Raw genomic sequence first — 24,040 nt, forward strand, 5'->3', positions numbered from 1 at the left:
TAACTATTTATCAAGTAAATCAAATGAACACACAAATAATGATAACTCTATAAAAGTTTCATCATACCCTGAGGTTTACAAAGTGAACATCAAGAAAGCACTATTAAACTAGAATGCACATGCATAATGAGTTATGAGATGACCATTCATATAACTACATAGTACTCAAATGTACTTATAATGATTAATTAGACATACATGTGGGCTTGATGTAATACTACCACTCTCATTGATATTGTTATCCTGAATTTTGATCATAATCAATTTAGTTATACATTCATCTATAAATTAAATATGATCAAATGAATTAAATGAACTTGCAAGTATTTTCCTGTATATCAATGTGAATGTTCTATCATCATTTGCCTATGCATCAACACTAAAAATGTGCATATAGCTCCACATGACCAACAGATATGCCCCCTTGAAGGTTTCACATGCTCATGCTCCACTAAAGGAGTGACACACTCTACAAGAGTCTATTTTACATTACTAATAATGTCTAGTGTGTTAACCCCCACATGTTCCTTTACAAAAAGAGGAAGAGTAACATGCTTGATATGTGGCTTCTAGTGGCCACCCTAGGTGTATTAAGGTCAGGATATGACCCAAGTCTATCAAATGATGACCCCTCGCCTCTACCCCATGTGAGATTCTAGAAAGTCAAAATCATCAGACATCTCCTTGAGGACAAATTCACAATATAGTTTCCTCAAAAAAAAATTAGAAACTCATAATTTTTGCAAAGAGGGGTATCAAAAACCATCCACCATCTATCCCAAGAAAAAGAATTTTACTTCATGTGCACATCAATGGATCAAAAACTTCCTACAAGTATCTTTTAGTTCCTCATTTTTTTTGGATTTACAAATAGCTTGCAAATATTGCATTTTGGTATAAAAAAAATCTTTTGTATGCCCTTATATGACAACTTATCTACAAAATATATTTTTTCTCTTCTCTTTTGTTTAATCATAAGTTAAGTTGCCCACTAATTGATCCTGTGTGGGTCAAGATTGATTCTAGTGAATTGACAAGTGTTTCCTTCTAGGATTTGTATCGATAGATTTCTTAACCTCCCAATCAAAGGTTGTAATTCAAATTTTCTACTTTCTATTTGGTTCATCATAGTTTCTTGCATTCCAAGTGGAGGTCTTTGGATTGATTGAGGAGTTGGGGTTCATTTTCTTTATTTGTTTCTTCATGATGAGAAGGTGGAGGCCTTAAAATAGTAGGGCATGTGGAAGTAGGATGGTAATTAGATTAAATTTTTAATAACTTTCTACAATAAAACAAAATATGATTGAAAACCTAAATAAAACTTAGAATTTAATTAAAAAAATGAAGCATTGGCTATAAATTTACTTATCACTTCGACTTCATCTACACAATGGAGATATTTTTGAATCAATGCTACAAAGAAAATTGAGCTCCAATGAAGGCATACACAATTTATGCAGCAAAATAATACCAAGTCTCACAACTAGAATGAATAAAATTGGGTTTCATTTTCTTATATTGATTTTCATATTTGGTTTTAAATAGGGTGCACACTCTATGCTTTGCACTTCTTAAGCCTAAGGCTTGGGCATGCCAAATCACAGGGCTTTCACCCTAGTTAAATTGGTGGACCAAAAATATTTTTGGTACCTTTTTGGTCCTCGGCACATGCCCTTTGTGTATTACTAAGGGAGATAAAGAAAAAAGTTTTACTAAGGGAAAAAAAGAAAAAAAGTTATTAATAACTGCGTATGTATTATAATCTGTATATTGTATTTAATTAATTAAAAATAAGAATAATACTAAAAAATAAAGATATTATTACAAATATATATTTAAATTTTGATTGAGTCTTAATTTATTTTGACATGTACAATTCAACAAAAAATCAATTTAATTGTATATAAGTATAAACTTTAGAATATGACATTTCGTTGTGTATTCAACATAGTTCACTTTCAATAAGATATAGTTATTTTTAAAAAAATTATCTATTCTTTTCATTGATGCTTTTTATTATCCCAAAAGGTGTAATTTAGGCCCTCTTAATACTAAATCTCTCTTAAATCATACATCTTTTAGTAGTACACTAATATTTCCTTTGTTATAATTTGAATGAGAAAAATATACTGGCTCACATTGTATTTTTAGGGGTCCATATTATAATTTTTTTTTATAAGTATGTAACTATTAAAAATTGTGTATTTGTTAATATTATATAATTAACTTTATAATTTATAAAGTTCTATATTATAAAATATTTATGGTTTATATTTGAAATACTAAAAAGGTAACAAAATCTATTAAAATATTTCTAAAAATTATATTGATGTCTTTGTTTCAATGGAAAAAATGATTTTCATATAAAGATTAATATTTTTATTATTATCAATTAAAAAATAATAATACTAAATAAAATATAAAAAATTTAAATATTACCAAAAAAATACTAACTATGATTGAACTTAAATAAAATAAAATAATGTAAATGAGACACTATGAAAACCTGCAATATATTTTTCTATATAGAAGAAATTCAAGTTATGATTTACAAAGGATATACTTTGTTGTACTTTATTTCAAGAATCAAGTAAACCAATAGACTTGATGCTTTTGTACATAGATTTTTTCTTACATTCTATGATAAATCTTGTACTCTATTTCAAGAAACTACAGAACCAATAGACTGATGCTTTAGGATATCGAGTTAAATTATTCTTATAATCTATGTAATGAAGACCAAAACGAACTGTGTAGCCATTTGCCCACTCAAAGTTGTCTAACAAAGACCATGCAAAGTAACCTTGTATGTTGGATCCACCCCTGTTATTCAACCCATCATCATGTTTAAGTATAAATATCCATAAAAGAAAGCTAAAAAAAAGTATGTATGTGCAAGATTTACCTTATTGCTTGTTGAACAAATGATAAATGCTTTGCATAAAAGTCAATGCGCCAAGTATCATTAAGTGCTTGTGTCAATGATAGTGTATCATCGTTCTTTTCATCAATGCCTATAAAATAAAAATGTAGTCCAATTTATTAATTTAAAAAATAATAACTTTTTATTCAAAAATATCAAAATAAGATGTAACTTTAATTTTTATAACTAAAATATTGTCAATAGCAAAAATAATTTGTTTTTATACATATTATTTTTTAGCAATATAATTGGAACAAACGTAGATTTTATCGAATTATCAAAGAAAATAATGTCTTTCATTTTGACCCAAAAAAATATATTCCAAATTCTAATTTGTTATAATAGTTCATCTGAATTCATATGAAAAAATTAAGCCAATTTCAAATAAACCTTCTAAACAAATTAATAATTAAAATATACAACAAACAACATCATTAAAAATTGCTTCCATTAAATCAATTCCCCTTAATGCTTTTTTAATATTCCATCATATAAATTTCTTACCATTCTCTGTAATGAAAATGAGTGGATTGTCATATCTTTGTCTGATGTAGTTTAGCAGCTCTCTTATTCCACGTGGATATACGTAGAGCCAGTCAGATGCTGCCTGTTGTCCCATCAATTTAAAAAAAAAATTCAAAAATATTTTTACTTATTCAATTAAATAGTATTTATTTATTTTCATTTTTTGAGTTTTGTGAGTCTTACCACTGATCCGATGAGCATACCATTTCTCTCAGCTGACACCATTTTTTCAATAACACAGATTAAAAACTAAGTCAATATTTTATTTTAAAACAATGGTTGTTTTCACTAAGAAAAATATTTTTAAGAAAAGTGTACTTGTTAGATTAGCTTGGGAGTCCAGTGTGTAGGTGGTGTTCATAGGATTTGGTGGCACTGGAACATCAATGGCGTAGCGGCTTGTGTAATAATTCACGCCCAGAAAATCAAATGAACCTTTCAATTTAGCAGATTGATGGGCACTAAATTTGGGCAAACGCTTACCAACAAGATTTCTCATTACTGATGGGTATTCCCCTTCTGTAATTGGGTCCATATACCTGTAAATTTGTAGTGCTAATCAGACATTTAACAATGGATTTTACTAAATTCAAATTGTCATCGCCATATGTAATTTCTGGAATCTGCTCAAGCTTTTATTTTTATCAATGGTTTATATCATATTTCCAAATCTAAATTTAAAATTTAGAGCTTCTTCCAGCTCTATATTATTTTGATGATGAATCCATTCAAAACGTTGATAAAAAACTAATCTTTCACTGCTTGAGATAACCGGACTCTGAAAAAATAATATTTTTAATTAATAGACTGTTTTCAAAAGATCTTTGCTTACCAACCAAACATGAAATCTATGGCCCTCTGGGCGGCTTTCTGGTCAGAATGTGACTTTGAATGGGGAAGAAACCAGTTGCTTATCAATGTAATTCCAATCACGCCCTTTTGTTTGGCCTGCACATAAAATTAGTAGATTAGCAAAAATCATTACAAGAAATCGATTTCACATCAGTTTGATTTTGGATATTATAAATTGTAAGACTTTTCATCTGTACTCCTTCCTTCCTTCTCGTAGTTAATGTTTAGTCTTTCTTTTTATACAAGAATCTCAACCCTTTGAGAATCTGAGAATACTAATGAAGATACTAATAGATACTAATAGAAAGCAATTGTAAGTAGAACAAGAGGAAAAAGCGTATAATACAATGGTAAATTGTGAGTCTCTTGTTTGGAAGGTTCAAGTTCGAACTTAACACATAATAATAATAATTAATGACTGTACCTATAAAAAAAAAAATGGTATGAAAGTGAAATTTACTTGAGAAAAGGAATAAATCACCTGATATTTGGTCTTGTATACAGTCACAGCAGCTGCATGGGAGAGAAGAAGATTATGGGCCACAATATAAGGCTCTGTTCCTGAATTTCCTGTGCTTGAATGGGAAGAGGAATGGCGGCCTGGTGCCAATGTACCAGTCTCATATCCACCAGTGGCGTAGGAATGAGGTTCATTTAGAGTTATCCAGTGCTTCACTCGATCCCCAAACTCTTCAAAGCATAAATCACTGTAAGCTTCAAAATGCTTCCTGCATATTTAAAATACTGGTCTCCTTATCTTCATATAAAATGAGTAATCAATGAATGAAATCAAGAAGTATACTATAGTGCACTATATGGGCATAGATGCAAAAAGGATTTCATGTTTGGAAGGATTTCATACACAATTTTTTCGCTGAGAAAGCCCCCATAACTGTCCTCCAGAGCTTGTGGAAGATCCCAATGAAACAGAGTCACAAAAGGCTTTATATCTGCAAACATGATTTGGTTATGGCTTGAATAAAATTATAGAAATTTCTATGTCCATAATAGAAAATATGATTAATTTTTACCATGTTTTAAGAGTTCATTGATAAGGTTGTTGTAGTAGGCCACTCCAACTTTGTTAATTCCACCTTCGATTGTGCCATCTATTTTCATCCAAAAAAAAACTTTTTAAAGAAAGGCACGGCTGATTGCTAGTCAATTTTGTTTAGGGGTCTAAAAAATTGACTTACATGGTAATATCCGTGACCAGGATATGGAAAACCTATATGCATCCAAGCCCATGTCCTTCATTAGTTTCACATCTTCCTGCAAATCACACAATCCAAGATATAATAGTAAATTCATTTGGAGGCTGAAAACATAAAAAGGAGTAGATTCACGATCTTCATGGATAAGAAGAAAATATAATTTGAATCAAATATTGTAAGTAGCATACCTTATAACGATGATATTCATCCACAGCTACATCTCTGTTGCTTCCATTAGCAACTTTCCCTACACAAGTTTTATTCAGTTTATTGAATAGTATTATTCACCAGGTAGAAATATATATTTATAAAAGAAAGGTAATAGAGGATTGTTTTGGAATGATAAGAGGGATTCATAAGTTGTTTTTGGGAAATATGAAAGGTGGAGTAATAGGAGTTGTATGGAGTGGTAAAGATTGTATAGAGTGATGAGGATGTGGTATAAACAAGGAGATGGAGAAATAAGGTGTTTGGAGAGATAATGAGATAAGAGTAATAAAAAGTCTGGAATCTTTCTATAAGACGAATTAGTGCCTCAAGTTGAATCATTATCATGGAGATGGGGAACCATTGTGACCTTATACTAAATCATTTTGACTTCAGCCTTTTAATGATTTAAAAAAAGGAAAAATAAGTGGAAAAAGTCACATCTGAAAAGTTCAAATTTAACAAAACACTACATAATCTTGCTAAAAAAATAGATAGAAAAAGTCAGACTATGGAATATAATAGATGGGAACCAGGCCTGGAATTTGACGGTCACCCTTGCCTGTTATATGATTTTTTTTTATTACACTACATAATCTTGCTAAAAAAATAGATAGAAAAAGTCAGACTATGGAATATAATAGATGGGAACCAGGCCTGGAATTTGACGGTCACCCTTGCCTGTTATATGATTTTTTTTATGACGGCCAAATTTCTTTTATGCCTTTTATTCTACATTTTGATAAAAAAAAATTGATTGTCAATTTTCATTTTAACTTTAACTATTCTATAAACTAGAAAATAATAATAGCAATTAGTAATATTTGCAAAACTCTCTATGAATAACTTGTAATTATAAATTAATACTATATACAATATCATAAAAAAAAGCAAGTTTCTAAGTTCATGTATGTTACTTTAAGAGATTTTTAAATTTTATATTTTTAAAATAAATTTTACATTTTAATATATTGATTTTGATAAGATTATAAATTAATATAAATATGTATTCATCAAAATAGAAATATAAATAAACAGAAACAAAAAATAGAAACATCTATAATATAAAATAATATATATTTATCATACATATATATTATACAAATTATGAAATCACATTTATGTATAATATTAAATATAATACTAAATTACCTATAACAAATATTGATGGTTTAGTAATAGATTGGTTCTCTAAAAAATTAAAAAAATTAGCCTATCAAACCATACGGTCTTACAATTTTTTAAACAGTCATATATGGTTAAAAAGTGCAAAAACAGCCAACACAGGCATCAAATTGCATCAAATTCCAGGCCTCTGAGGAACCATTGTGACCTTATACTGAATCGTTAATACAATATTTGACTTCAGCCTTTTAATGATTTGAAAAAAGAAAAAAGAAATGAAAAAAGTCACATCTGAAAAGTTCAAATTTAACAAAATACTACATAATCTTGCTAAAAAAATGGATAGAAAAAGTCAGACTTTAAAAAGTCCAAATTGTTGAATATGAAGTACAGAAAAACAATTTGCAAAATTAAAATATATATTATATAATTCATCAAATCTATTACACCCACAAGAAATCTATTACACTCACAAGAATCAGACAAAATCTAGTTATTAATATCTTTATTTTTACAGCAGCAAAGTGAGCTTCAGCTATGCAATATAATTATTCCATTATCCACATTATTTTAGAAGCCTGTGACTGAAATACAAATAAGCTTGGCTAGTGGAAAACAAATGGATAAGTTGATGGACTTCACTTATTCAACACATCAAAATTTGAACAAAACATTATCACATAATCTTGCTAAAATTAATTGAAAATGCATGCTCTCGGAGTCCAAACTGGAGCGGAGCATAGACCATAGAAAAATAAAATTAGAAAAACACCTTTGAAAGTCCAAATTTAATCAGAACAAAATATAATAACATGATGTGCGACAAGAATAAGAATACTAAAATAGGAGGAAGATCCTTCTCTATATATAGTTATTGTTGAATAAAAAATATACACCAATTCTAATTGGTCATTATGAGATAAATATCTCGAGATCATAGATAAGAATCTATAACATAATGGTAAATTGTAAGTCTCTTATTTGGGAGGTATTGAGTTGCAAGTCTATTCAAACGTAACAGATAACAATAATAATCAATCGCAACAAATAACAATTAATCTTGATTTCAGCCTATGAAATAAGCTGTATTAGAAAATTCAATGGATAGAAATGGAAAGATGTATAAAAGAAATTAACCTGAAATATGGGAGAAAGTATCCCAAATGCTTGGGCCTCTTCCTCCTTCCATTGCGGCTCCTTCATACTGATATGAAGCAGAGGCTGTACCAAATGTGAATCCATTTGGAAACCCACTTCTAGTTAACACTCTCATCTCTTCCTCACCTGATACATTAAGCAATAACACCCACCACATACAAACCACTACACAAGCTTCTCTCCACCCCATCCTGCTATTCATTCTACTAAACTTAGCACACAATGAGTTATATATGCCATGCATGGGCTCCTTTTATAGAGGAAATCAAAGGAGGCCCATATACTAGACTTTGAATTTGACCATCAAGTGTTATTTCTATTCAACTATTGGAAGATATATTTAACACGGCCCTGTCCACATTTAAAGATAAGCATTAAACAAGGTTACAATCCCTGCAATCCAAAAAAAGATAGCTGAGTCAGTCAATACCAACATTTATATCAATTTTCTTATCAGTACATACCAACGTTTATATAATTTTTTAGATAACACATGCAAGCTTCCATTAAAAATGATAAAATTATATTTATTTTGAATTAAATTTTACAGATGAACATGTGTTTTACATTATAAAATGATGTCTTTACAATTTGAAATTGTTTGTTCGTTTACATATTGTATGTGATAGACCACGATCCCTTGTGACAATAAAAAATGAATTATATGTGATAACAAACAAATAACATTTTTTTGTATCTCGTGTCTTTGAAAAAATTGTAGAGAAACGTGCGTTGATGGTGAAATAAGAGATATGGTTGGACTGCTGGCTTTGCTGCAACTTGGCAAATTATTCCACGATAAGAAAATGATCATTTTGACTACTAGGATTATCTAACTATGTAACTATGGGACTAGGGCACGTGGATTATCTAATCAAGTGCGTCCATATTATATATAATTATTTTTTACATTATGATAATGAATTGTAAAGAATTATATAATATAAAAGATATAAGACAAAGGTATTGAATCATGAATATGTTTTAAATTAAGGTGAAAGTAGGTTTTGAAGGGATATGTATTAGTTAGTACAAATTATAATTATAATTTTATTTTTATAATAAAATATAAAAATTAATAGTCTAAAGATAGACAAGAAATGAAACAAGAGGTGGGGGAAAATTAAGAGAGAGCAAGAGCACCTACACAAGATTCTTCAAAATATTATGACGATGGAAATATTTGTACTTTTCTTTTCAGACTCTCTTGTTTTCTAGTTGGAACCAACACCTCATCATGGCATTTGTCTTTGTCCATCTCCAAATCCACCACCATTTTTTCTTAGTAATGTTTTTATTCATGATGTTATTAGTTATAGTCTCGATGACCTTGTGGCTAGGCTAAATAATGGCTACAAAGAACTTGATGTAGGAGTATCATGGGTGTAAAATAAGCTAGTCACCCAAGCTTAGAATGTTCTAATTTCATCCATGGTCAAGGTTCATTTTAGACATATTAGCCTACCAGTAAAGTTTTATTACAATACTAAGTGTATTTGTGAAGTTATTGAGAATTTTTGGTATAAAATTTTTTTACTCGGTTTTAAAGGCCTTACTGTTGGAATAATCAAATGGAAAGAATACTTTTGAGTAGGGGGGGTGAATCAGAAGTAATGCATTTTATCCATTAAAAATTTTAACTCAAAATAAATTGCATGCATGTAAACATATGAAACAACCATAAAGTGAAAACATGCATCACAACACATAACACCAAAATTTGGTAACCTAGAAACCCTCCAAAATGAGAAGGTAAAAGTGGGTTGGGGATGATACCCACAAAATCACTACAACAATAATGTTTGACCACTTCTGATGGTCTGCTTGTAAAAGGCCTGCCCTGTTAAAGGCTTTACACTGTGTCAATAGTGACCTGGTTAAAGGATTTACAAACACTTTACATGAAGTGTCACCCTGTTAAAGGATTTTATCACCTTTTCAAAAGATCTACAACTTAGCTATTAAGCTAACCTATCAACATAGGATTTTCCTTCTAATACAATTGCTAGATAGTATTAGACTAAATAAACCTGATAGCTTACAATCCTTGATTGCTGAATTTAGGCACTTGATCTGCTCTCTGATCTTGATCCTTTGAGATCTGATATCTATTCGATTCCCTTGCTCTATTATGATCAACTGGATACTGCAATGTTACTTTGTTCCTCTAAGTCTTTTCACTCTTCCCACTAAATTTCGCTATAGTTTACCCTTACACTGCTCTCTTCCATACATACAATGGGGTTTCGTCCTCCTTTTAAAGATTTCGAAGACTTAGGGTTAGGTATGGATCTATGATCCATATTAAATTTTTAATTCTTGTTCACTCCTTGCACTTTTCTTATTGGTTGCATGCCTTCTCCATTTTTCTTATTGGCTGCACATGCAGATTGCATAGGAAAAATAAAAGAATTTTTCTTATCTTTAATATCCTTGGAGATCCTTCCATGTTGGCTCAAAAAATGGTTTACATTTGAGTCTGTGAAGGTACAAACTCATATGTTGATTCTGTGTTATTCGAAACATACTAGATTACTGGTGCTTGGCACATGTATGATTCTGGTTTTCTCGGCACCAATTGCATTTTGACTTGCTCGGCATCAACTGTAACTCAGCACTTGAAGAAATTCTAACTCAGCACATACTATTGCTTAGCATATATAGTGTACTCGGCTTCTATATGAAGATTGGTTAAGTGTGTTGACACTCAATTATCAAAACCAATCTAAGACCAATAATCTCCCCCTTTGACATGAGTGTCAAAAACACTTAACTAAGCAGTATTTATCTGACCTTATGTGTACATTATCCAATCTATTCAGCATATTTACAAAATTTAAAAAACTTGTTCAAAATTTTGTAAGGAACAATATACCTTAAATTCTTATAACTCCCCCTGAGTTTATGTGCCATTTTGTAAGTAACAATATACCTTAAAATTCTTATAACTCCCCCTGAGTTTATGTGCCATTTCTATTCCTGTAACCAAAATTCTTGTGCTGATGTATCTGATACTCTTTGCCTGTGTTACCTTCCATACAATTCCCAAAACATTGTATCTCCCCCTTTATTTTATTTCTCCCCCTTTTTAACACTTATGTCAAAGGTGCTAAGGAGTAATACCATATTTCACCAAAAATGTACTGTTGACCTCCATTATCATCTTAAGAGCTACATCCCAATTTTTCAAAGCAATTTCTAGTGACTTATGTTGGATGGCAGTCTCTGTAGCAAGATGTACAAGTCCATCTAATGTAGAAAGATTAGGATCTTTCTTTAAAACAGTTTCAGCATAGACTTTCTCTTTATGGAGTACTTCCAAATGTGGGGTTATGGAAGATTGAATCTGCATTAATTTGGCCTTTATATTGGCCTCTTCACTTGTGAGTGCAGCTAACTCCTTTTGGGTGTGAAGCGATTGGGAAAAATGCTTCTCACTCTGAGCTAGGTCTTTTGGTAGCTACATGCTAGAAATTTTTAGATTTCTCTCCAAGCTCAATATTCTTTGGTCTGTCTCTTGTGTAAAATTGAAAAAATCACACAGCTTATTGTACAATGAGAAGATATTCTCAAGTACAATTTTGACCTTTTCAATCTTGTTGGCCAATTCAACTTGTTGAAGTTCTATGCCACTAGATATTTTCACATTTAGTTTTCCTTGAAACTTCCTTTCAGACCATTCCATGAGTTTCACATTTGTTTCCTGGTCTTCACTTGTCACCTGGTCAACAATATCTGACAATTGTTCCATTATATGCTTTGTCTCATCTGGTGACTGCAAGCTAAATGCATCCATAAAGATGTCCTTAATCTCATGCAATGCTTGCTTATGTTTATACTCCTTCTTGAGTATTTCTCGCCTCTTTCTCCTATTCAATGCATCCCACATCTCTATGATCTACTCAATGTTGATTGTCTTGGAGTCATAGGTAGGTATGACAATTTCTTCATCTAACTCAAGGTCTCCATAGTGAAGTACCTTAGTCACTTTGGTTGAGCTCAAGAATGGTGTAGATATTTGCAATGGCATTGCATCAGTGCTCGGCTTCTAAAGAGTTTTTTTAGGAGTGCATGTTTTTGGTAATTCTACCAATGTTTGTATTGTGGCTTGCTCCTCTTCTTTTGATTTGTCCTCCTTTTCCTCATCTATTCTCCCCTAATCAATCATAATAATCTGAGGTGTACCTATTGACTGTATTGTAGGATCAGATGTAGCAATCTCTCCTATTTGCTCTTTTGATGTATCTTTATTTGCTCCTCGCCTTGACTTTTGTTGCATGGCATCACCTATTCCAAATGTTTCTATTGTTGGAAATGGTGGTAGAAGCATTAAAATTTGAGTACTAGTAGCTCTAGAAATGTTACAAGGTGGTTCTTGTGGTTTCACCTTGTCTCTAATTGGTTCTATTATAGCCTTTTTCAACTCATCCATATATTCTTTTCAGAAATGTAGTCCTTTTTCTTTATTTTTGGCCTCTACTCTTTCTATCATAGTTTTGGCATTTTTGCTCTATGGTGGATATTTTGAGTGTTTTAGGCCCGAGGATCGTTTTCCTGGCATGGTTTGCTTTCTTTTCGGCTGTACTTTCTTTTGGTTTAGTTTCTTTTCAGTTTTGATCATTGTAGCTATCATTTTGAAGCACTTATTTGTATCGCACTGAGATAAAGTGTCACTTTTGCATTCTGGGAGTCATGAACATTGTTTTGAGTCAGGTGTACTTGCACTATTTCATAAAGCACCATGGGGGGGATTATTTGTTTTCTATTTTAGGCATTCTCCCTTTGTCAAGTGAGTGTCCCTTCCACGACATTAGCCCCATGCAGAGTCAGCTAGACCGTGTCTTTATCGGTGTCTGTACCTCTTTTCCTCTCTCCTCATTCTTGGTTCGTTTGTAGGAGATTTTGGCTCACCTTCTCAGTTGCCTGTCATCACACCCCGTCTGCATTAAGGGGGGGTTATGTTGTGTTCTAATGCATCCATGGTTCGATGGTTTGATAGTGTGAACTATGTATTCAGTGGTTGATCCTATGTACAAGGCGATTGCAGTGGCTGGCTACCTATGCATTTCGGTGAGATGGATCATCTACCATATAGACATGCTCAGTTCGTGCCTTCTTCTTCCATGGAGGTTTCTTCAGATCAGCAGTTTGGCAGATTTGCGGCTTCTTCATGCTTCAGTGATGCTGCTTCTTCATGATCACTTCTTGTTCCTGTTTTAGGGGACAATTTCCCTAGTTGGAGACTTCTTCAGTTCTTCACTGGGTTCTTACCTCTTTTTGGGGGAGGGTTTTTCCCATGTGGTTTTCTCTCTTTCCTCGCTTACAGAGGTTTCATCTTCTTGCATTGTACATGGGTACCTAATATGGCCTCGTTGCCGGGACCCATTATGCATTTCATCTTAGTTTTGTGAGCTTAAGGCATTTCCCTAAGTTGCACTTAAGGGGGGGTGTTAGAGTAAATAATTAATTATTAATTATTTATTCTATTGCTTAAGCTTACTTAGGTCATGCATTTATTTAATATTTTATATTTAATGCGTGTTGTGGTTAGTTGGTGACAACACGGGAGTTTGTTCCCTTCTAGTTGTCACACTTATCTTCTACCACCTTCCAGCTTGTTCTACAAGCTTCCATGAGCTCTTTATATTCGGGCTCTCTCTCATTGTATTTGAACAACAACATAACAACAACATCATTTCTTATTGTAAATACATTTCTCATTGTGTTTGCATTTATGGTGTCTCTCATGTCCGTTTAGGGTTTTTGCCCATGCTCCATGCTCCTCCCCTTCTATGGCTTCTCTTTGATAGGTTTCGCATGCAGGTGATCTTTGCGCCTTCGGAGTTGGCTTTCCTCAACTCCAACAAATCCAAGTATTGGATGACAAAAGAAATAATTGGGTAGTTGACATCATTGCATTAAAAATATGTTTTGTAGATATTTTCAAAATAATGTGAGTTTTTCTTATCACTTGTAGATATGTATATGTGGACATAGTAGGAGTTTGGTAGATCGTCTTGTTTATTTCATCCTTCCTTTTCCATTAATTTCAAAATGGGTAGAAGGATTAAAAATGTATAGGAGAATTATATGTGAAAAATGACTAATCAATTCAAGGGGATTTCAGAAGTTTTTGATTTGGCATATTTTGGGACGGACACTTAACAATTTTTTTACTAAGTGTTGTCATCAATGCCAAATGGGGAGATTGTTGGAAAGAGTAAAATATATGCATGGTATGTTGTTATTGATGGAAACCACTTTTATTTAATATTGACCATAATTTTAGATAAGATACTCTACCAAAGTTCTTGATACTTACAATTATTTATGTACCAGAAGTAGTATGCAAGTCAATCAATAATTAAATGACAGATCAAACATATTTTGGTAACTTAGAGGATATCATTATCAAGAAAGTAAGTAGACACAGGATTATGTATAATCTAATGATAAAAAATCTAGATGTTGACATATGCATGAGATATTCATTGCTGAATATACGATTGACAATTTTTGTGAAAAAATAGAAGTTCGCTATAATCCACCAGTCTACATGGTTAATCAATATTGTATTTAGGTTAAATGGTATATTTTGGTTGATACAACATCAAAGATGATTTATGTTGGTTAGAATGCTATGATTTGATGATTTGGTTATGCAATAGTTATGATTTGATATATGAGATCAAGTAATGATTTAGATGGAGAAGAGAAGAGATTGATATAAATTAAGGATGATGAACATAACATGAAGATGAAAATCTAGGAAATAGAGATTGTATTTCCCTTTGGAGCATCATTGGAGTTGTACAAGAATTATTGATGTTACCAATCAATGTGGTATAAAACTTTAAGTCCATTTTGATTATGTAATTGGATTTATGCCTGATGTATTTGAATTGTGTAATTAAGTAGCGAGCTCTAGGTTATAGGTCTAAATGCAAGTGTATTCCCCTTTTTGTACTTAAGCCAATTATAAGACACCTTATTACCATAGTACAAGGAGTTATTTGTGGATATCATCCTCATCAATGTTTTTCCCTTTACCAAGTTTTCCTTGATAATAAATCATGGTGTTATGATTTTTATGTGTTCAATCTTGTTTGGTTTAGTTACTTTTACATTCAATTTTAAATTTTGGTTTGGTACGAAGAAGAAGGTTAAGCAATATTGCTACATCAATTCATCCCCTCTCTTGGTGCTTCCTTATACTAACATTGTAGTTATCAAGAATACCTTTTTTTTTTATAATCACACAAATGAATAAATGGTACCTTTATAATAGTACCACAATGTCCTTCCACATATGGTATTAACATTGAGGTTCCAACTGTAAACTAATGCATGTGTATGATAATTTAGAATGAAACAATTCATGTAATAATATACTATTTACATGTAATAATTATAATGTTTTATTACATATACTTATGGAATTGACAATGTCATGGCAAAGGCAACTAAAAGAATGCTACCCCTGACATGAATAGTTCAGCTCTAGATTTTGATCATATTTTTTCTACTAAATGATTTATTCATTCATTTATTAAGTAACTATTTATCAAGTAAATCAAATGAACACACAAATAATGATAACTCTATAAAAGTTTCATCATACCCTGAGGTTTACAAAGTGAACATCAAGAAAGCACTATTAAACTAGAATGCACATGCATAATGAGTTATGAGATGACCATTCATATAACTACATAGTACTCAAATGTACTTATAATGATTAATTATACATACATGTGGGCTTGATGTAATACTACCACTCTCATTGATATTGTTATCCTGAATTTTGATCATAATCAATTTAGTTATACATTCATCTATAAATTAAATATGATCAAATGAATTAAATGAACTTGCAAGTATTTTCCTGTATATCAATGTGAATGTTCTATCATCATTTGCCTATGCATCAACACTAAAAATGTGCATATAGCTCCACATGACCAACATATATGCCCCCTTGAAGGTTTCACATGCTCATGCTCCACTAAAGGAGTGGCACACTCTACAAGAGTCTATTGTACATCACTAATAATGTCTAGTGTGTTAACCCCCACATGTTCCTTTACAAAAAGAGGAAGAGTAACATGCTTGATATGTGGCTTCTAGTGGCCACCCTAGGTGTATTAAGGTTAGGATATGACCCAAGTCTATCAAATGATGACCCCTCACCTCTACCCCATGTGAGATTCTAGAAAGTCAAAATCATCAGAGATCTCCTTGAGGACAAATTCACAATATAGTTTCCTCAAAAAAAAATTAGAAACTCATAATTTTTGCAAAGAGGGGTATCAAAAACCATCCACCATCTATCCCAAGAAAAAGAATTTTACTTCATGTGCACATCAATGGATCAAAAACTTCCTACAAGTATCTTTTAGTTCCTCATTTTTTTTGGATTTACAAATAGCTTGCAAATATTGCATTTTGGTATAAAAAAAATCTTTTGTATGCCCTTATATGACAACTTATCTACAAAATATATTTTTTCTCTTCTCTTTTGTTTAATCATAAGTTAAGTTGCCCACTAATTGATCCTGTGTGGGTCAAGATTGATTCTAGTGAATTGACAAGTGTTTCCTTCTAGGATTTGTATCGATAGATTTCTTAACCTCCCAATCAAAGGTTGTAATTCAAATTTTCTACTTTCTATTTGGTTCATCATAGTTTCTTGCATTCCAAGTGGAGGTCTTTGGATTGATTGAGGAGTTGGGGTTCATTTTCTTTATTTGTTTCTTCATGATGAGAAGGTGGAGGCCTTAGAATAGTAGGGCATGTGGAAGTAGGATGGTAATTAGATTAAATTTTTAATAACTTTCTACAATAAAACAAAATATGATTGAAAACCTAAATAAAACTTAGAATTTAATAAAAAAAATGAAGCATTGGCTATAAATTTACTTATCACTTCGACTTCATCTACACAATGGAGATATTTTTGAATCAATGCTACAAAGAAAATTGAGCTCCAATGAAGGCATACACAGTTTATGCGGCAAAATAATACCAAGTCTCACAACTAGAATGAATAAAATTGGGTTTCATTTTCTTATATTGATTTTCATATTTGGTTTTAAATAGGGTGCACACTCTATGCTTTGCACTTCTTAAGCCTAAGGCTTGGGCATGCCAAGTCACAGGGCTTTCACCCTAGTTAAATTGGTGGACCAAAAATATTTTTGGTACCTTTTTGGTCCTCGGCACATGCCCTTTGTGTATTACTAAGGGAGATAAAGAAAAAAGTTTTACTAAGGGAAAAAAAGAAAAAAAGTTATTAATAACTGCGTATGTATTATAATCTGTATATTGTATTTAATTAATTAAAAATAAGAATAATACTAAAAAATAAAGATATTATTACAAATATATATTTAAATTTTGATTGAGTCTTAATTTATTTTGACATGTACAATTCAACAAAAAATCAATTTAATTGTATATAAGTATAAACTTTAGAATATGACATTTCGTTGTGTATTCAACATAGTTCACTTTCAATAAGATATAGTTATTTTTAAAAAAATTATCTATTCTTTTCATTGATGCTTTTTATTATCCCAAAAGGTGTAATTTAGGCCCTCTTAATACTAAATCTCTCTTAAATCATACATCTTTTAGTAGTACACTAATATTTTCTTTGTTATAATTTGAATGAGAAAAATATACTGGCTCACATTGTATTTTTAGGGGTCCAATAAACTTATATTATAATTTTTTTTTTTATAAGTATGTAACTATTAAAAATTGTGTATTTGTTAATATTATATAATTAACTTTATAATTTATAAAGTTCTATATTATAAAATATTTATGGTTTATATTTGAAATACTAAAAAGGTAACAATATCTATTAAAATATTTCTAAAAATTATATTGATGTCTTTGTTTCAATGGAAAAAATGATTTTCATATAAAGATTAATATATTTTATTATTATCAATTAAAAAATAATAATACTAAATAAAATATAAAAAATTTAAATATTAGCAAAAAAATACTAACTATGATTGAACTTAAATAAAATAAAATAATGTAAATGAGACACTATGAAAACCTGCAATATATTTTTCTATATAGAAGAAATTCAAGTTATGATTTACAAAGGATATACTTTGTTGTACTTTATTTCAAGAATCAAGTAAACCAATAGACTTGATGCTTTTGTACATAGATTTTTTCTTACATTCTATGATAAATCTTGTACTCTATTTCAAGAAACTACGGAACCAATAGACTGATTCTTTAGGATATCGAGTTAAATTATTCTTATAATCTATGTAATGAAGACCAAAACGAACTGTGTAGCCATTTGCCCACTCAAAGTTGTCTAACAAAGACCATGCAAAGTAACCTTGTATGTTGGATCCACCCCTGTTATTCAACCCATCATCATGTTTAAGTATAAATATCCATAAAAGAAAGCTAAAAAAAGTATGTATGTGCAAGATTTACCTTATTGCTTGTTGAACAAATGATAAATGCTTTGCATAAAAGTCAATGCGCCAAGTATCATTAAGTGCTTGTGTCAATGATAGTGTATCATCGTTCTTTTCATCAATGCCTATATAATAAAAAATGTACTCCAATTTATTAATTTAAAAAATAATAACTTTTTATTCAAAAATATCAAAATAAGATGTAACTTTAATTTTTATAACTAAAATATTGTCAATAGCAAAAATAATTTGTTTTTATACATATTATTTTTTAGCAATATAATTGGAACAAAAGTAGATTTTATCGAATTATCAAAGAAAATAATGTCTTTCATTTTGACTCAAAAAAATATATTCCAAATTCTAATTTGTTATAATGGTTCATCTGAATTCATATGAAAAAATTAAGCCAATTTCAAATAAACCTTCTAAACAAATTAATAATTAAAATATACAACAAACAACATCATTAAAAATTGCTTCCATTAAATCAATTCCCCTTAATGCTTTTTTAATATTCCATCATATAAATTTCTTACCATTCTCTGTAATGAAAATGAGTGGATTGTCATATCTTTGTCTGATGTAGTTTAGCAGCTCTCTTATTCCACGTGGATATACGTAGAGCCAGTCAGATGCTGCCTGTTGTCCCATCAATTTTAAAAAAAAATTCAAAAATATTTTTACTTATTCAATTAAATAGTATTTATTTATTTTCATTTTTTGAGTTTTGTGAGTCTTACCACTGATCCGATGAGCATACCATTTCTCTCAGCTGACACCATTTTTTCAATAACACAGATTAAAAACTAAGTCAATATTTTATTTTAAAACAATGGTTGTTTTCACTAAGAAAAATATTTTTAAGAAAAGTGTACTTGTTAGATTAGCTTGGGAGTCCAGTGTGTAGGTGGTGTTCATAGGATTTGGTGGCACTGGAACATCAATGGCGTAGCGGCTTGTGTAATAATTCACGCCCAGAAAATCAAATGAACCTTTCAATTTAGCAGATTGATGGGCACTAAATTTGGGCAAACGCTTACCAACAAGATTTCTCATTACTGATGGGTATTCCCCTTCTGTAATTGGGTCCATATACCTGTAAATTTGTAGTGCTAATCAGACATTTAACAATGGATTTTACTAAATTCAAATTGTCATCGCCATATGTAATTTCTGGAATCTGCTCAAGCTTTTATTTTTATCAATGGTTTATATCATATTTCCAAATCTAAATTTAAAATTTAGAGCTTCTTCCAGCTCTATATTATTTTGATGATGAATCCATTCAAAACGTTGATAAAAAACTAATCTTTCACTGCTTGAGATAACCGGACTCTGAAAAAATAATATTTTTAATTAATAGACTGTTTTCAAAAGATCTTTGCTTACCAACCAAACATGAAATCTATGGCCCTCTGGGCGGCTTTCTGGTCAGAATGTGACTTTGAATGGGGAAGAAACCAGTTGCTTATCAATGTAATTCCAATCACGCCCTTTTGTTTGGCCTGCACATAAAATTAGTAGATTAGCAAAAATCATTACAAGAAATCGATTTCACATCAGTTTGATTTTGGATATTATAAATTGTAAGACTTTTCATCTGTACTCCTTCCTTCCTTCTCGTAGTTAATGTTTAGTCTTTCTTTTTATACAAGAATCTCAACCCTTTGAGAATCTGAGAATACTAATGAAGATACTAATAGATACTAATAGAAAGCAATTGTAAGTAGAACAAGAGGAAAAAGCGTATAATACAATGGTAAATTGTGAGTCTCTTGTTTGGAAGGTTCAAGTTCGAACTTAACACATAATAATAATAATTAATGACTGTACCTATAAAAAAAAAAATGGTATGAAAGTGAAATTTACTTGAGAAAAGGAATAAATCACCTGATATTTGGTCTTGTATACAGTCACAGCAGCTGCATGGGAGAGAAGAAGATTATGGGCCACAATATAAGGCTCTGTTCCTGAATTTCCTGTGCTTGAATGGGAAGAGGAATGGCGGCCTGGTGCCAATGTACCAGTCTCATATCCACCAGTGGCGTAGGAATGAGGTTCATTTAGAGTTATCCAGTGCTTCACTCGATCCCCAAACTCTTCAAAGCATAAATCACTGTAAGCTTCAAAATGCTTCCTGCATATTTAAAATACTGGTCTCCTTATCTTCATATAAAATGAGTAATCAATGAATGAAATCAAGAAGTATACTATAGTGCACTATATGGGCATAGATGCAAAAAGGATTTCATGTTTGGAAGGATTTCATACACAATTTTTTCGCTGAGAAAGCCCCCATAACTGTCCTCCAGAGCTTGTGGAAGATCCCAATGAAACAGAGTCACAAAAGGCTTTATATCTGCAAACATGATTTGGTTATGGCTTGAATAAAATTATAGAGATTTCTATGTCCATAATAGAAAATATGATTAATTTTTACCATGTTTTAAGAGTTCATTGATAAGGTTGTTGTAGTAGGCCACTCCAACTTTGTTAATTCCACCTTCGATTGTGCCATCTATTTTCATCCAAAAAAAAAACTTTTTAAAGAAAGGCACGGCTGATTGCTAGTCAATTTTGTTTAGGGGTCTAAAAAATTGACTTACATGGTAATATCCGTGACCAGGATATGGAAAACCTATATGCATCCAAGCCCATGTCCTTCATTAGTTTCACATCTTCCTGCAAATCACACAACCCAAGATATAATAGTAAATTCATTTGGAGGCTGAAAACATAAAAAGGAGTAGATTCACGATCCTCATGGATAAGAAAATAATATGATTTGAATCAAATATTGTAAGTAGCATACCTTATAGCGATGATATTCATCCACAGCTACATCTCCGTTGCTTCCATTAGCAACTTTCCCTACACAAGTTTTATTCAGTTTATTGAATAGTATTATTCACCAGGTAGAAATATATATTTATAAAAGAAAGGTAATAGAGGTTTGTTTTGGAATGATAAGAGGGATTCATAAGTTGTTTTTGGGAAATATGAAAGGTGGAGTAATAGGAGTTGTATGGAGTGGTAAAGGTTGTATGGAGTGATGAGGATGTGGTATAAATAAGGAGATGGAGAAATAAGGTGTTTGGAGAGATAATGAGATAAGAGTAATAAAAAGTCTATGGAATCTTTCTATAAGACGGAATTAGTGCTTCAAGTTGAATCATTATCACGGAGATGGGGAACCATTGTGACCTTATACTAAATCATTTTGACTTCAGCCTTTTAATGATTTAAAAAAAGGAAAAATAAGTGGAAAAAGTCACATCTGAAAAGTTCAAATTTAACAAAACACTACATAATCTTGCTAAAAAAATAGATAGAAAAAGTCAGACTATGGAATATAATAGATGGGAACCAGACCTGGAATTTGACGGTCACCCTTGCCTGTTATATGATTTTTTTTATGACGGCCAAATTTCTTGTATGCCTTTCATTCTACGTTTTGATAAAAAAATTGATTGTGAATTTTCATTTTAACTTTAACTATTCTATAAACTAGAAAATAATAATAGTAATTAGTAATATTTGCAAAACTCTCTATGAATAACTTGTAATTATAAATTAATACTATATACAATATCATAAAAGAAGCAAGTTTCTAAGTTCATGTATGTTACTTAAAGAGATTTTTAAATTTTATATTTTTAAAAATAAATTTTAAATTTTAATATATTGCATTTTGATAAGATTATAAATTAATATAAATATGTATTCATCAAAATAGAAACATAACTAAACAGAAACAAAAAATAGAAACATCTATAATATAAAATAATATATATTTATCATACATATATATTATACAAATTATGAAATCACATTTATGTATAATATTAAATATAATACTAAATTACCTATAACAAATATTGATGGTTTAGTAATAGATTTAGTTGTCATGTTGACGGTTCTCTAAAAAATTAAAAAAATTAGCCTATCACACCATACAGTCTTACAATTTTTTAACCTGTCATATATGGTTAAAAAGTGCAAAAACAGCCAACATAGGCATCAAATTCCAGGCCTGTGAGGAACCATTGTGACCTTATACTGAATCATTAATACAATATTTTACTTCAGCCTTTTAATGATTTGAAAAAAGGAAAAAGAAATGAAAAAAGTCACATCTGAAAAGTTCAAATTTAACAAAATACTACATAATCTTGCTAAAAAAATAGATAGAAAAAGTCGGACTTTAAAAAGTCCAAATTGTTGAATATGAAGTACAGAAAAACAATTTGCAAAATTAAAATATATATTATAAAATTCATCAAATCTATTACACCCACAAGAAATCTATTACACTCACAAGAATCAGACAAAATCTTGTTATTAATATCTTTATTTTTACAGCAGCAAAGTGAGCTTCAGCTATGGAATATAATTATTCCATTATCCACATTATTTTAGAAGCCTGTGACTGAAATACAAATAAGCTTGGCTAGTGGAAAACAAATGGATAAGTTGATGGACTTCACTTATTCAACACCTCAAAATTTGAACAAAACATTATCACATAATTCTAATTGGTCATTATGAGATAAATATCTAGAGATCATAGATAAGAATCTATAACATAATGGTAAATTGTAAGTCTCTTATCTGGGAGGTATTGAATTGCAGTCTATTCAAACGTAACAAATGATAATAATAATTAATCACAACAAATAACAATTAATCTTGATTTCAGCCTATGAAATAAGCTGTATTAGAAAATTCAATGAATAGAAATGAAAAGATGTATAAAAGAAATTAACCTGAAATATGGGAGAAAGTATCCCAAATGCTTGGGCCTCTTCCTCCTTCCATTGCGGCTCCTTCATACTGATATGAAGCAGAGGCTGTACCAAATGTGAATCCATTTGGAAACCCACTTCTAGTTAACACTCTCATCTCTTCCTCACCTGATACATTAAGCAATAACACCCACCCCATACAAACCACTACACAAGCTTCTCTCCACCCCATCTTGCTATTCATTCTACTAAACTTAGCACACAATGAGTTATATATGCCATGCATGGGTTCTTTTTATAGAGGAAATCAAAGGAGGCCCACATACTAGACTTTGAATTTGACCATCAAGTGTTATTTCTATTCAACTATTGGAAGATATATTTAACACGGCCCTGTCCACATTTAAAGATAAGCATTAAACAAGGTTACAATCCCTGCAATCCAAAAAAAGATAGCTGAGTCAGTCAATACCAACATTTATATCAATTTTCTTATCAGTACATACCAACGTTTATATAATTTTTTAGATAACACATGCAAGCTTCCATTAAAAATGATAAAATTATATTTATTTTGAATTAAATTTTACAGATGAACATGTGTTTTACATTATAAAATGATGTCTTTACAATTTGAAATTGTTTGTTCGTTTACATATTGTATGTGATAAAATATTTTTTAACCATATTTTAGAATAGACCACGATCCCTTGTGACAATAAAAAATGAATTATATGTGATAACAAACAAATAACATTTTTTTGTATCTCGTGTCTTTGAAAAAATTGTAGAGAAACGTGCGTTGATGGTGAAATAAGAGATATGGTTGGACTG

General features: G+C 30.8%; 2 protein-coding genes across 2 annotated transcripts; both read right to left on the reverse strand.

Moving 5' to 3' along the window:
- Positions 1-2,501: 2,501 nt before the first annotated feature.
- LOC149532887 (beta-glucosidase 12-like) lies at positions 2,502-8,218 on the reverse strand. Its single transcript, XM_089803976.1, has 12 exons — positions 7,984-8,218; positions 5,703-5,761; positions 5,497-5,572; positions 5,332-5,409; positions 5,163-5,250; positions 4,782-5,028; positions 4,281-4,396; positions 3,767-3,987; positions 3,632-3,663; positions 3,428-3,530; positions 2,906-3,014; positions 2,502-2,823 (listed from the first exon to the last, which is right to left on the reverse strand). Exons 1-12 carry the CDS (start codon positions 8,204-8,206, stop codon positions 2,658-2,660), a joined length of 1,518 nt encoding a protein of 505 aa, XP_089660102.1. The 5' UTR covers positions 8,207-8,218; the 3' UTR covers positions 2,502-2,657.
- Positions 8,219-18,071: 9,853 nt separating this feature from the next.
- LOC149532888 (beta-glucosidase 12-like) lies at positions 18,072-23,459 on the reverse strand. Its single transcript, XM_089804128.1, has 12 exons — positions 23,228-23,459; positions 21,274-21,332; positions 21,068-21,143; positions 20,902-20,979; positions 20,733-20,820; positions 20,352-20,598; positions 19,851-19,966; positions 19,337-19,557; positions 19,202-19,233; positions 18,998-19,100; positions 18,475-18,583; positions 18,072-18,393 (listed from the first exon to the last, which is right to left on the reverse strand). The coding sequence occupies exons 1-12, from the start codon at positions 23,448-23,450 to the stop codon at positions 18,228-18,230; spliced, it is 1,518 nt and encodes a 505-aa protein (XP_089660254.1). The 5' UTR covers positions 23,451-23,459; the 3' UTR covers positions 18,072-18,227.
- Positions 23,460-24,040: the final 581 nt, after the last annotated feature.

This window comes from Cupressus sempervirens, chromosome 10 (genome assembly GCF_028749045.1).
Source record: "Cupressus sempervirens isolate cs-2001-9-10 chromosome 10, ASM2874904v1, whole genome shotgun sequence".
NCBI lineage: Eukaryota > Viridiplantae > Streptophyta > Pinopsida > Cupressales > Cupressaceae > Cupressus > Cupressus sempervirens.

Coding starts and splice junctions, on each gene's coding strand:
- LOC149532887 (XM_089803976.1), bottom strand. CDS start 8,206: ATGAATAGCAGGATGGGGTGGAGAGAAGCTTGTGTAGTGGTTTGTATG. Junction 5,762..7,983: donor TACTTTCTCCCATATTTCAG/GTTAATTTCTTT, acceptor AAACTTGTGTAG/GGAAAGTTGCTAATGGAAGC. Junction 3,015..3,427: donor CATTTTCATTACAGAGAATG/GTAAGAAATTTA, acceptor TTTATTTTATAG/GCATTGATGAAAAGAACGAT.
- LOC149532888 (XM_089804128.1), bottom strand. CDS start 23,450: ATGAATAGCAAGATGGGGTGGAGAGAAGCTTGTGTAGTGGTTTGTATG. Junction 19,967..20,351: donor TATACAAGACCAAATATCAG/GTGATTTATTCC, acceptor TTTTATGTGCAG/GCCAAACAAAAGGGCGTGAT. Junction 19,234..19,336: donor CTCCCAAGCTAATCTAACAA/GTACACTTTTCT, acceptor AAATGGTGTCAG/CTGAGAGAAATGGTATGCTC.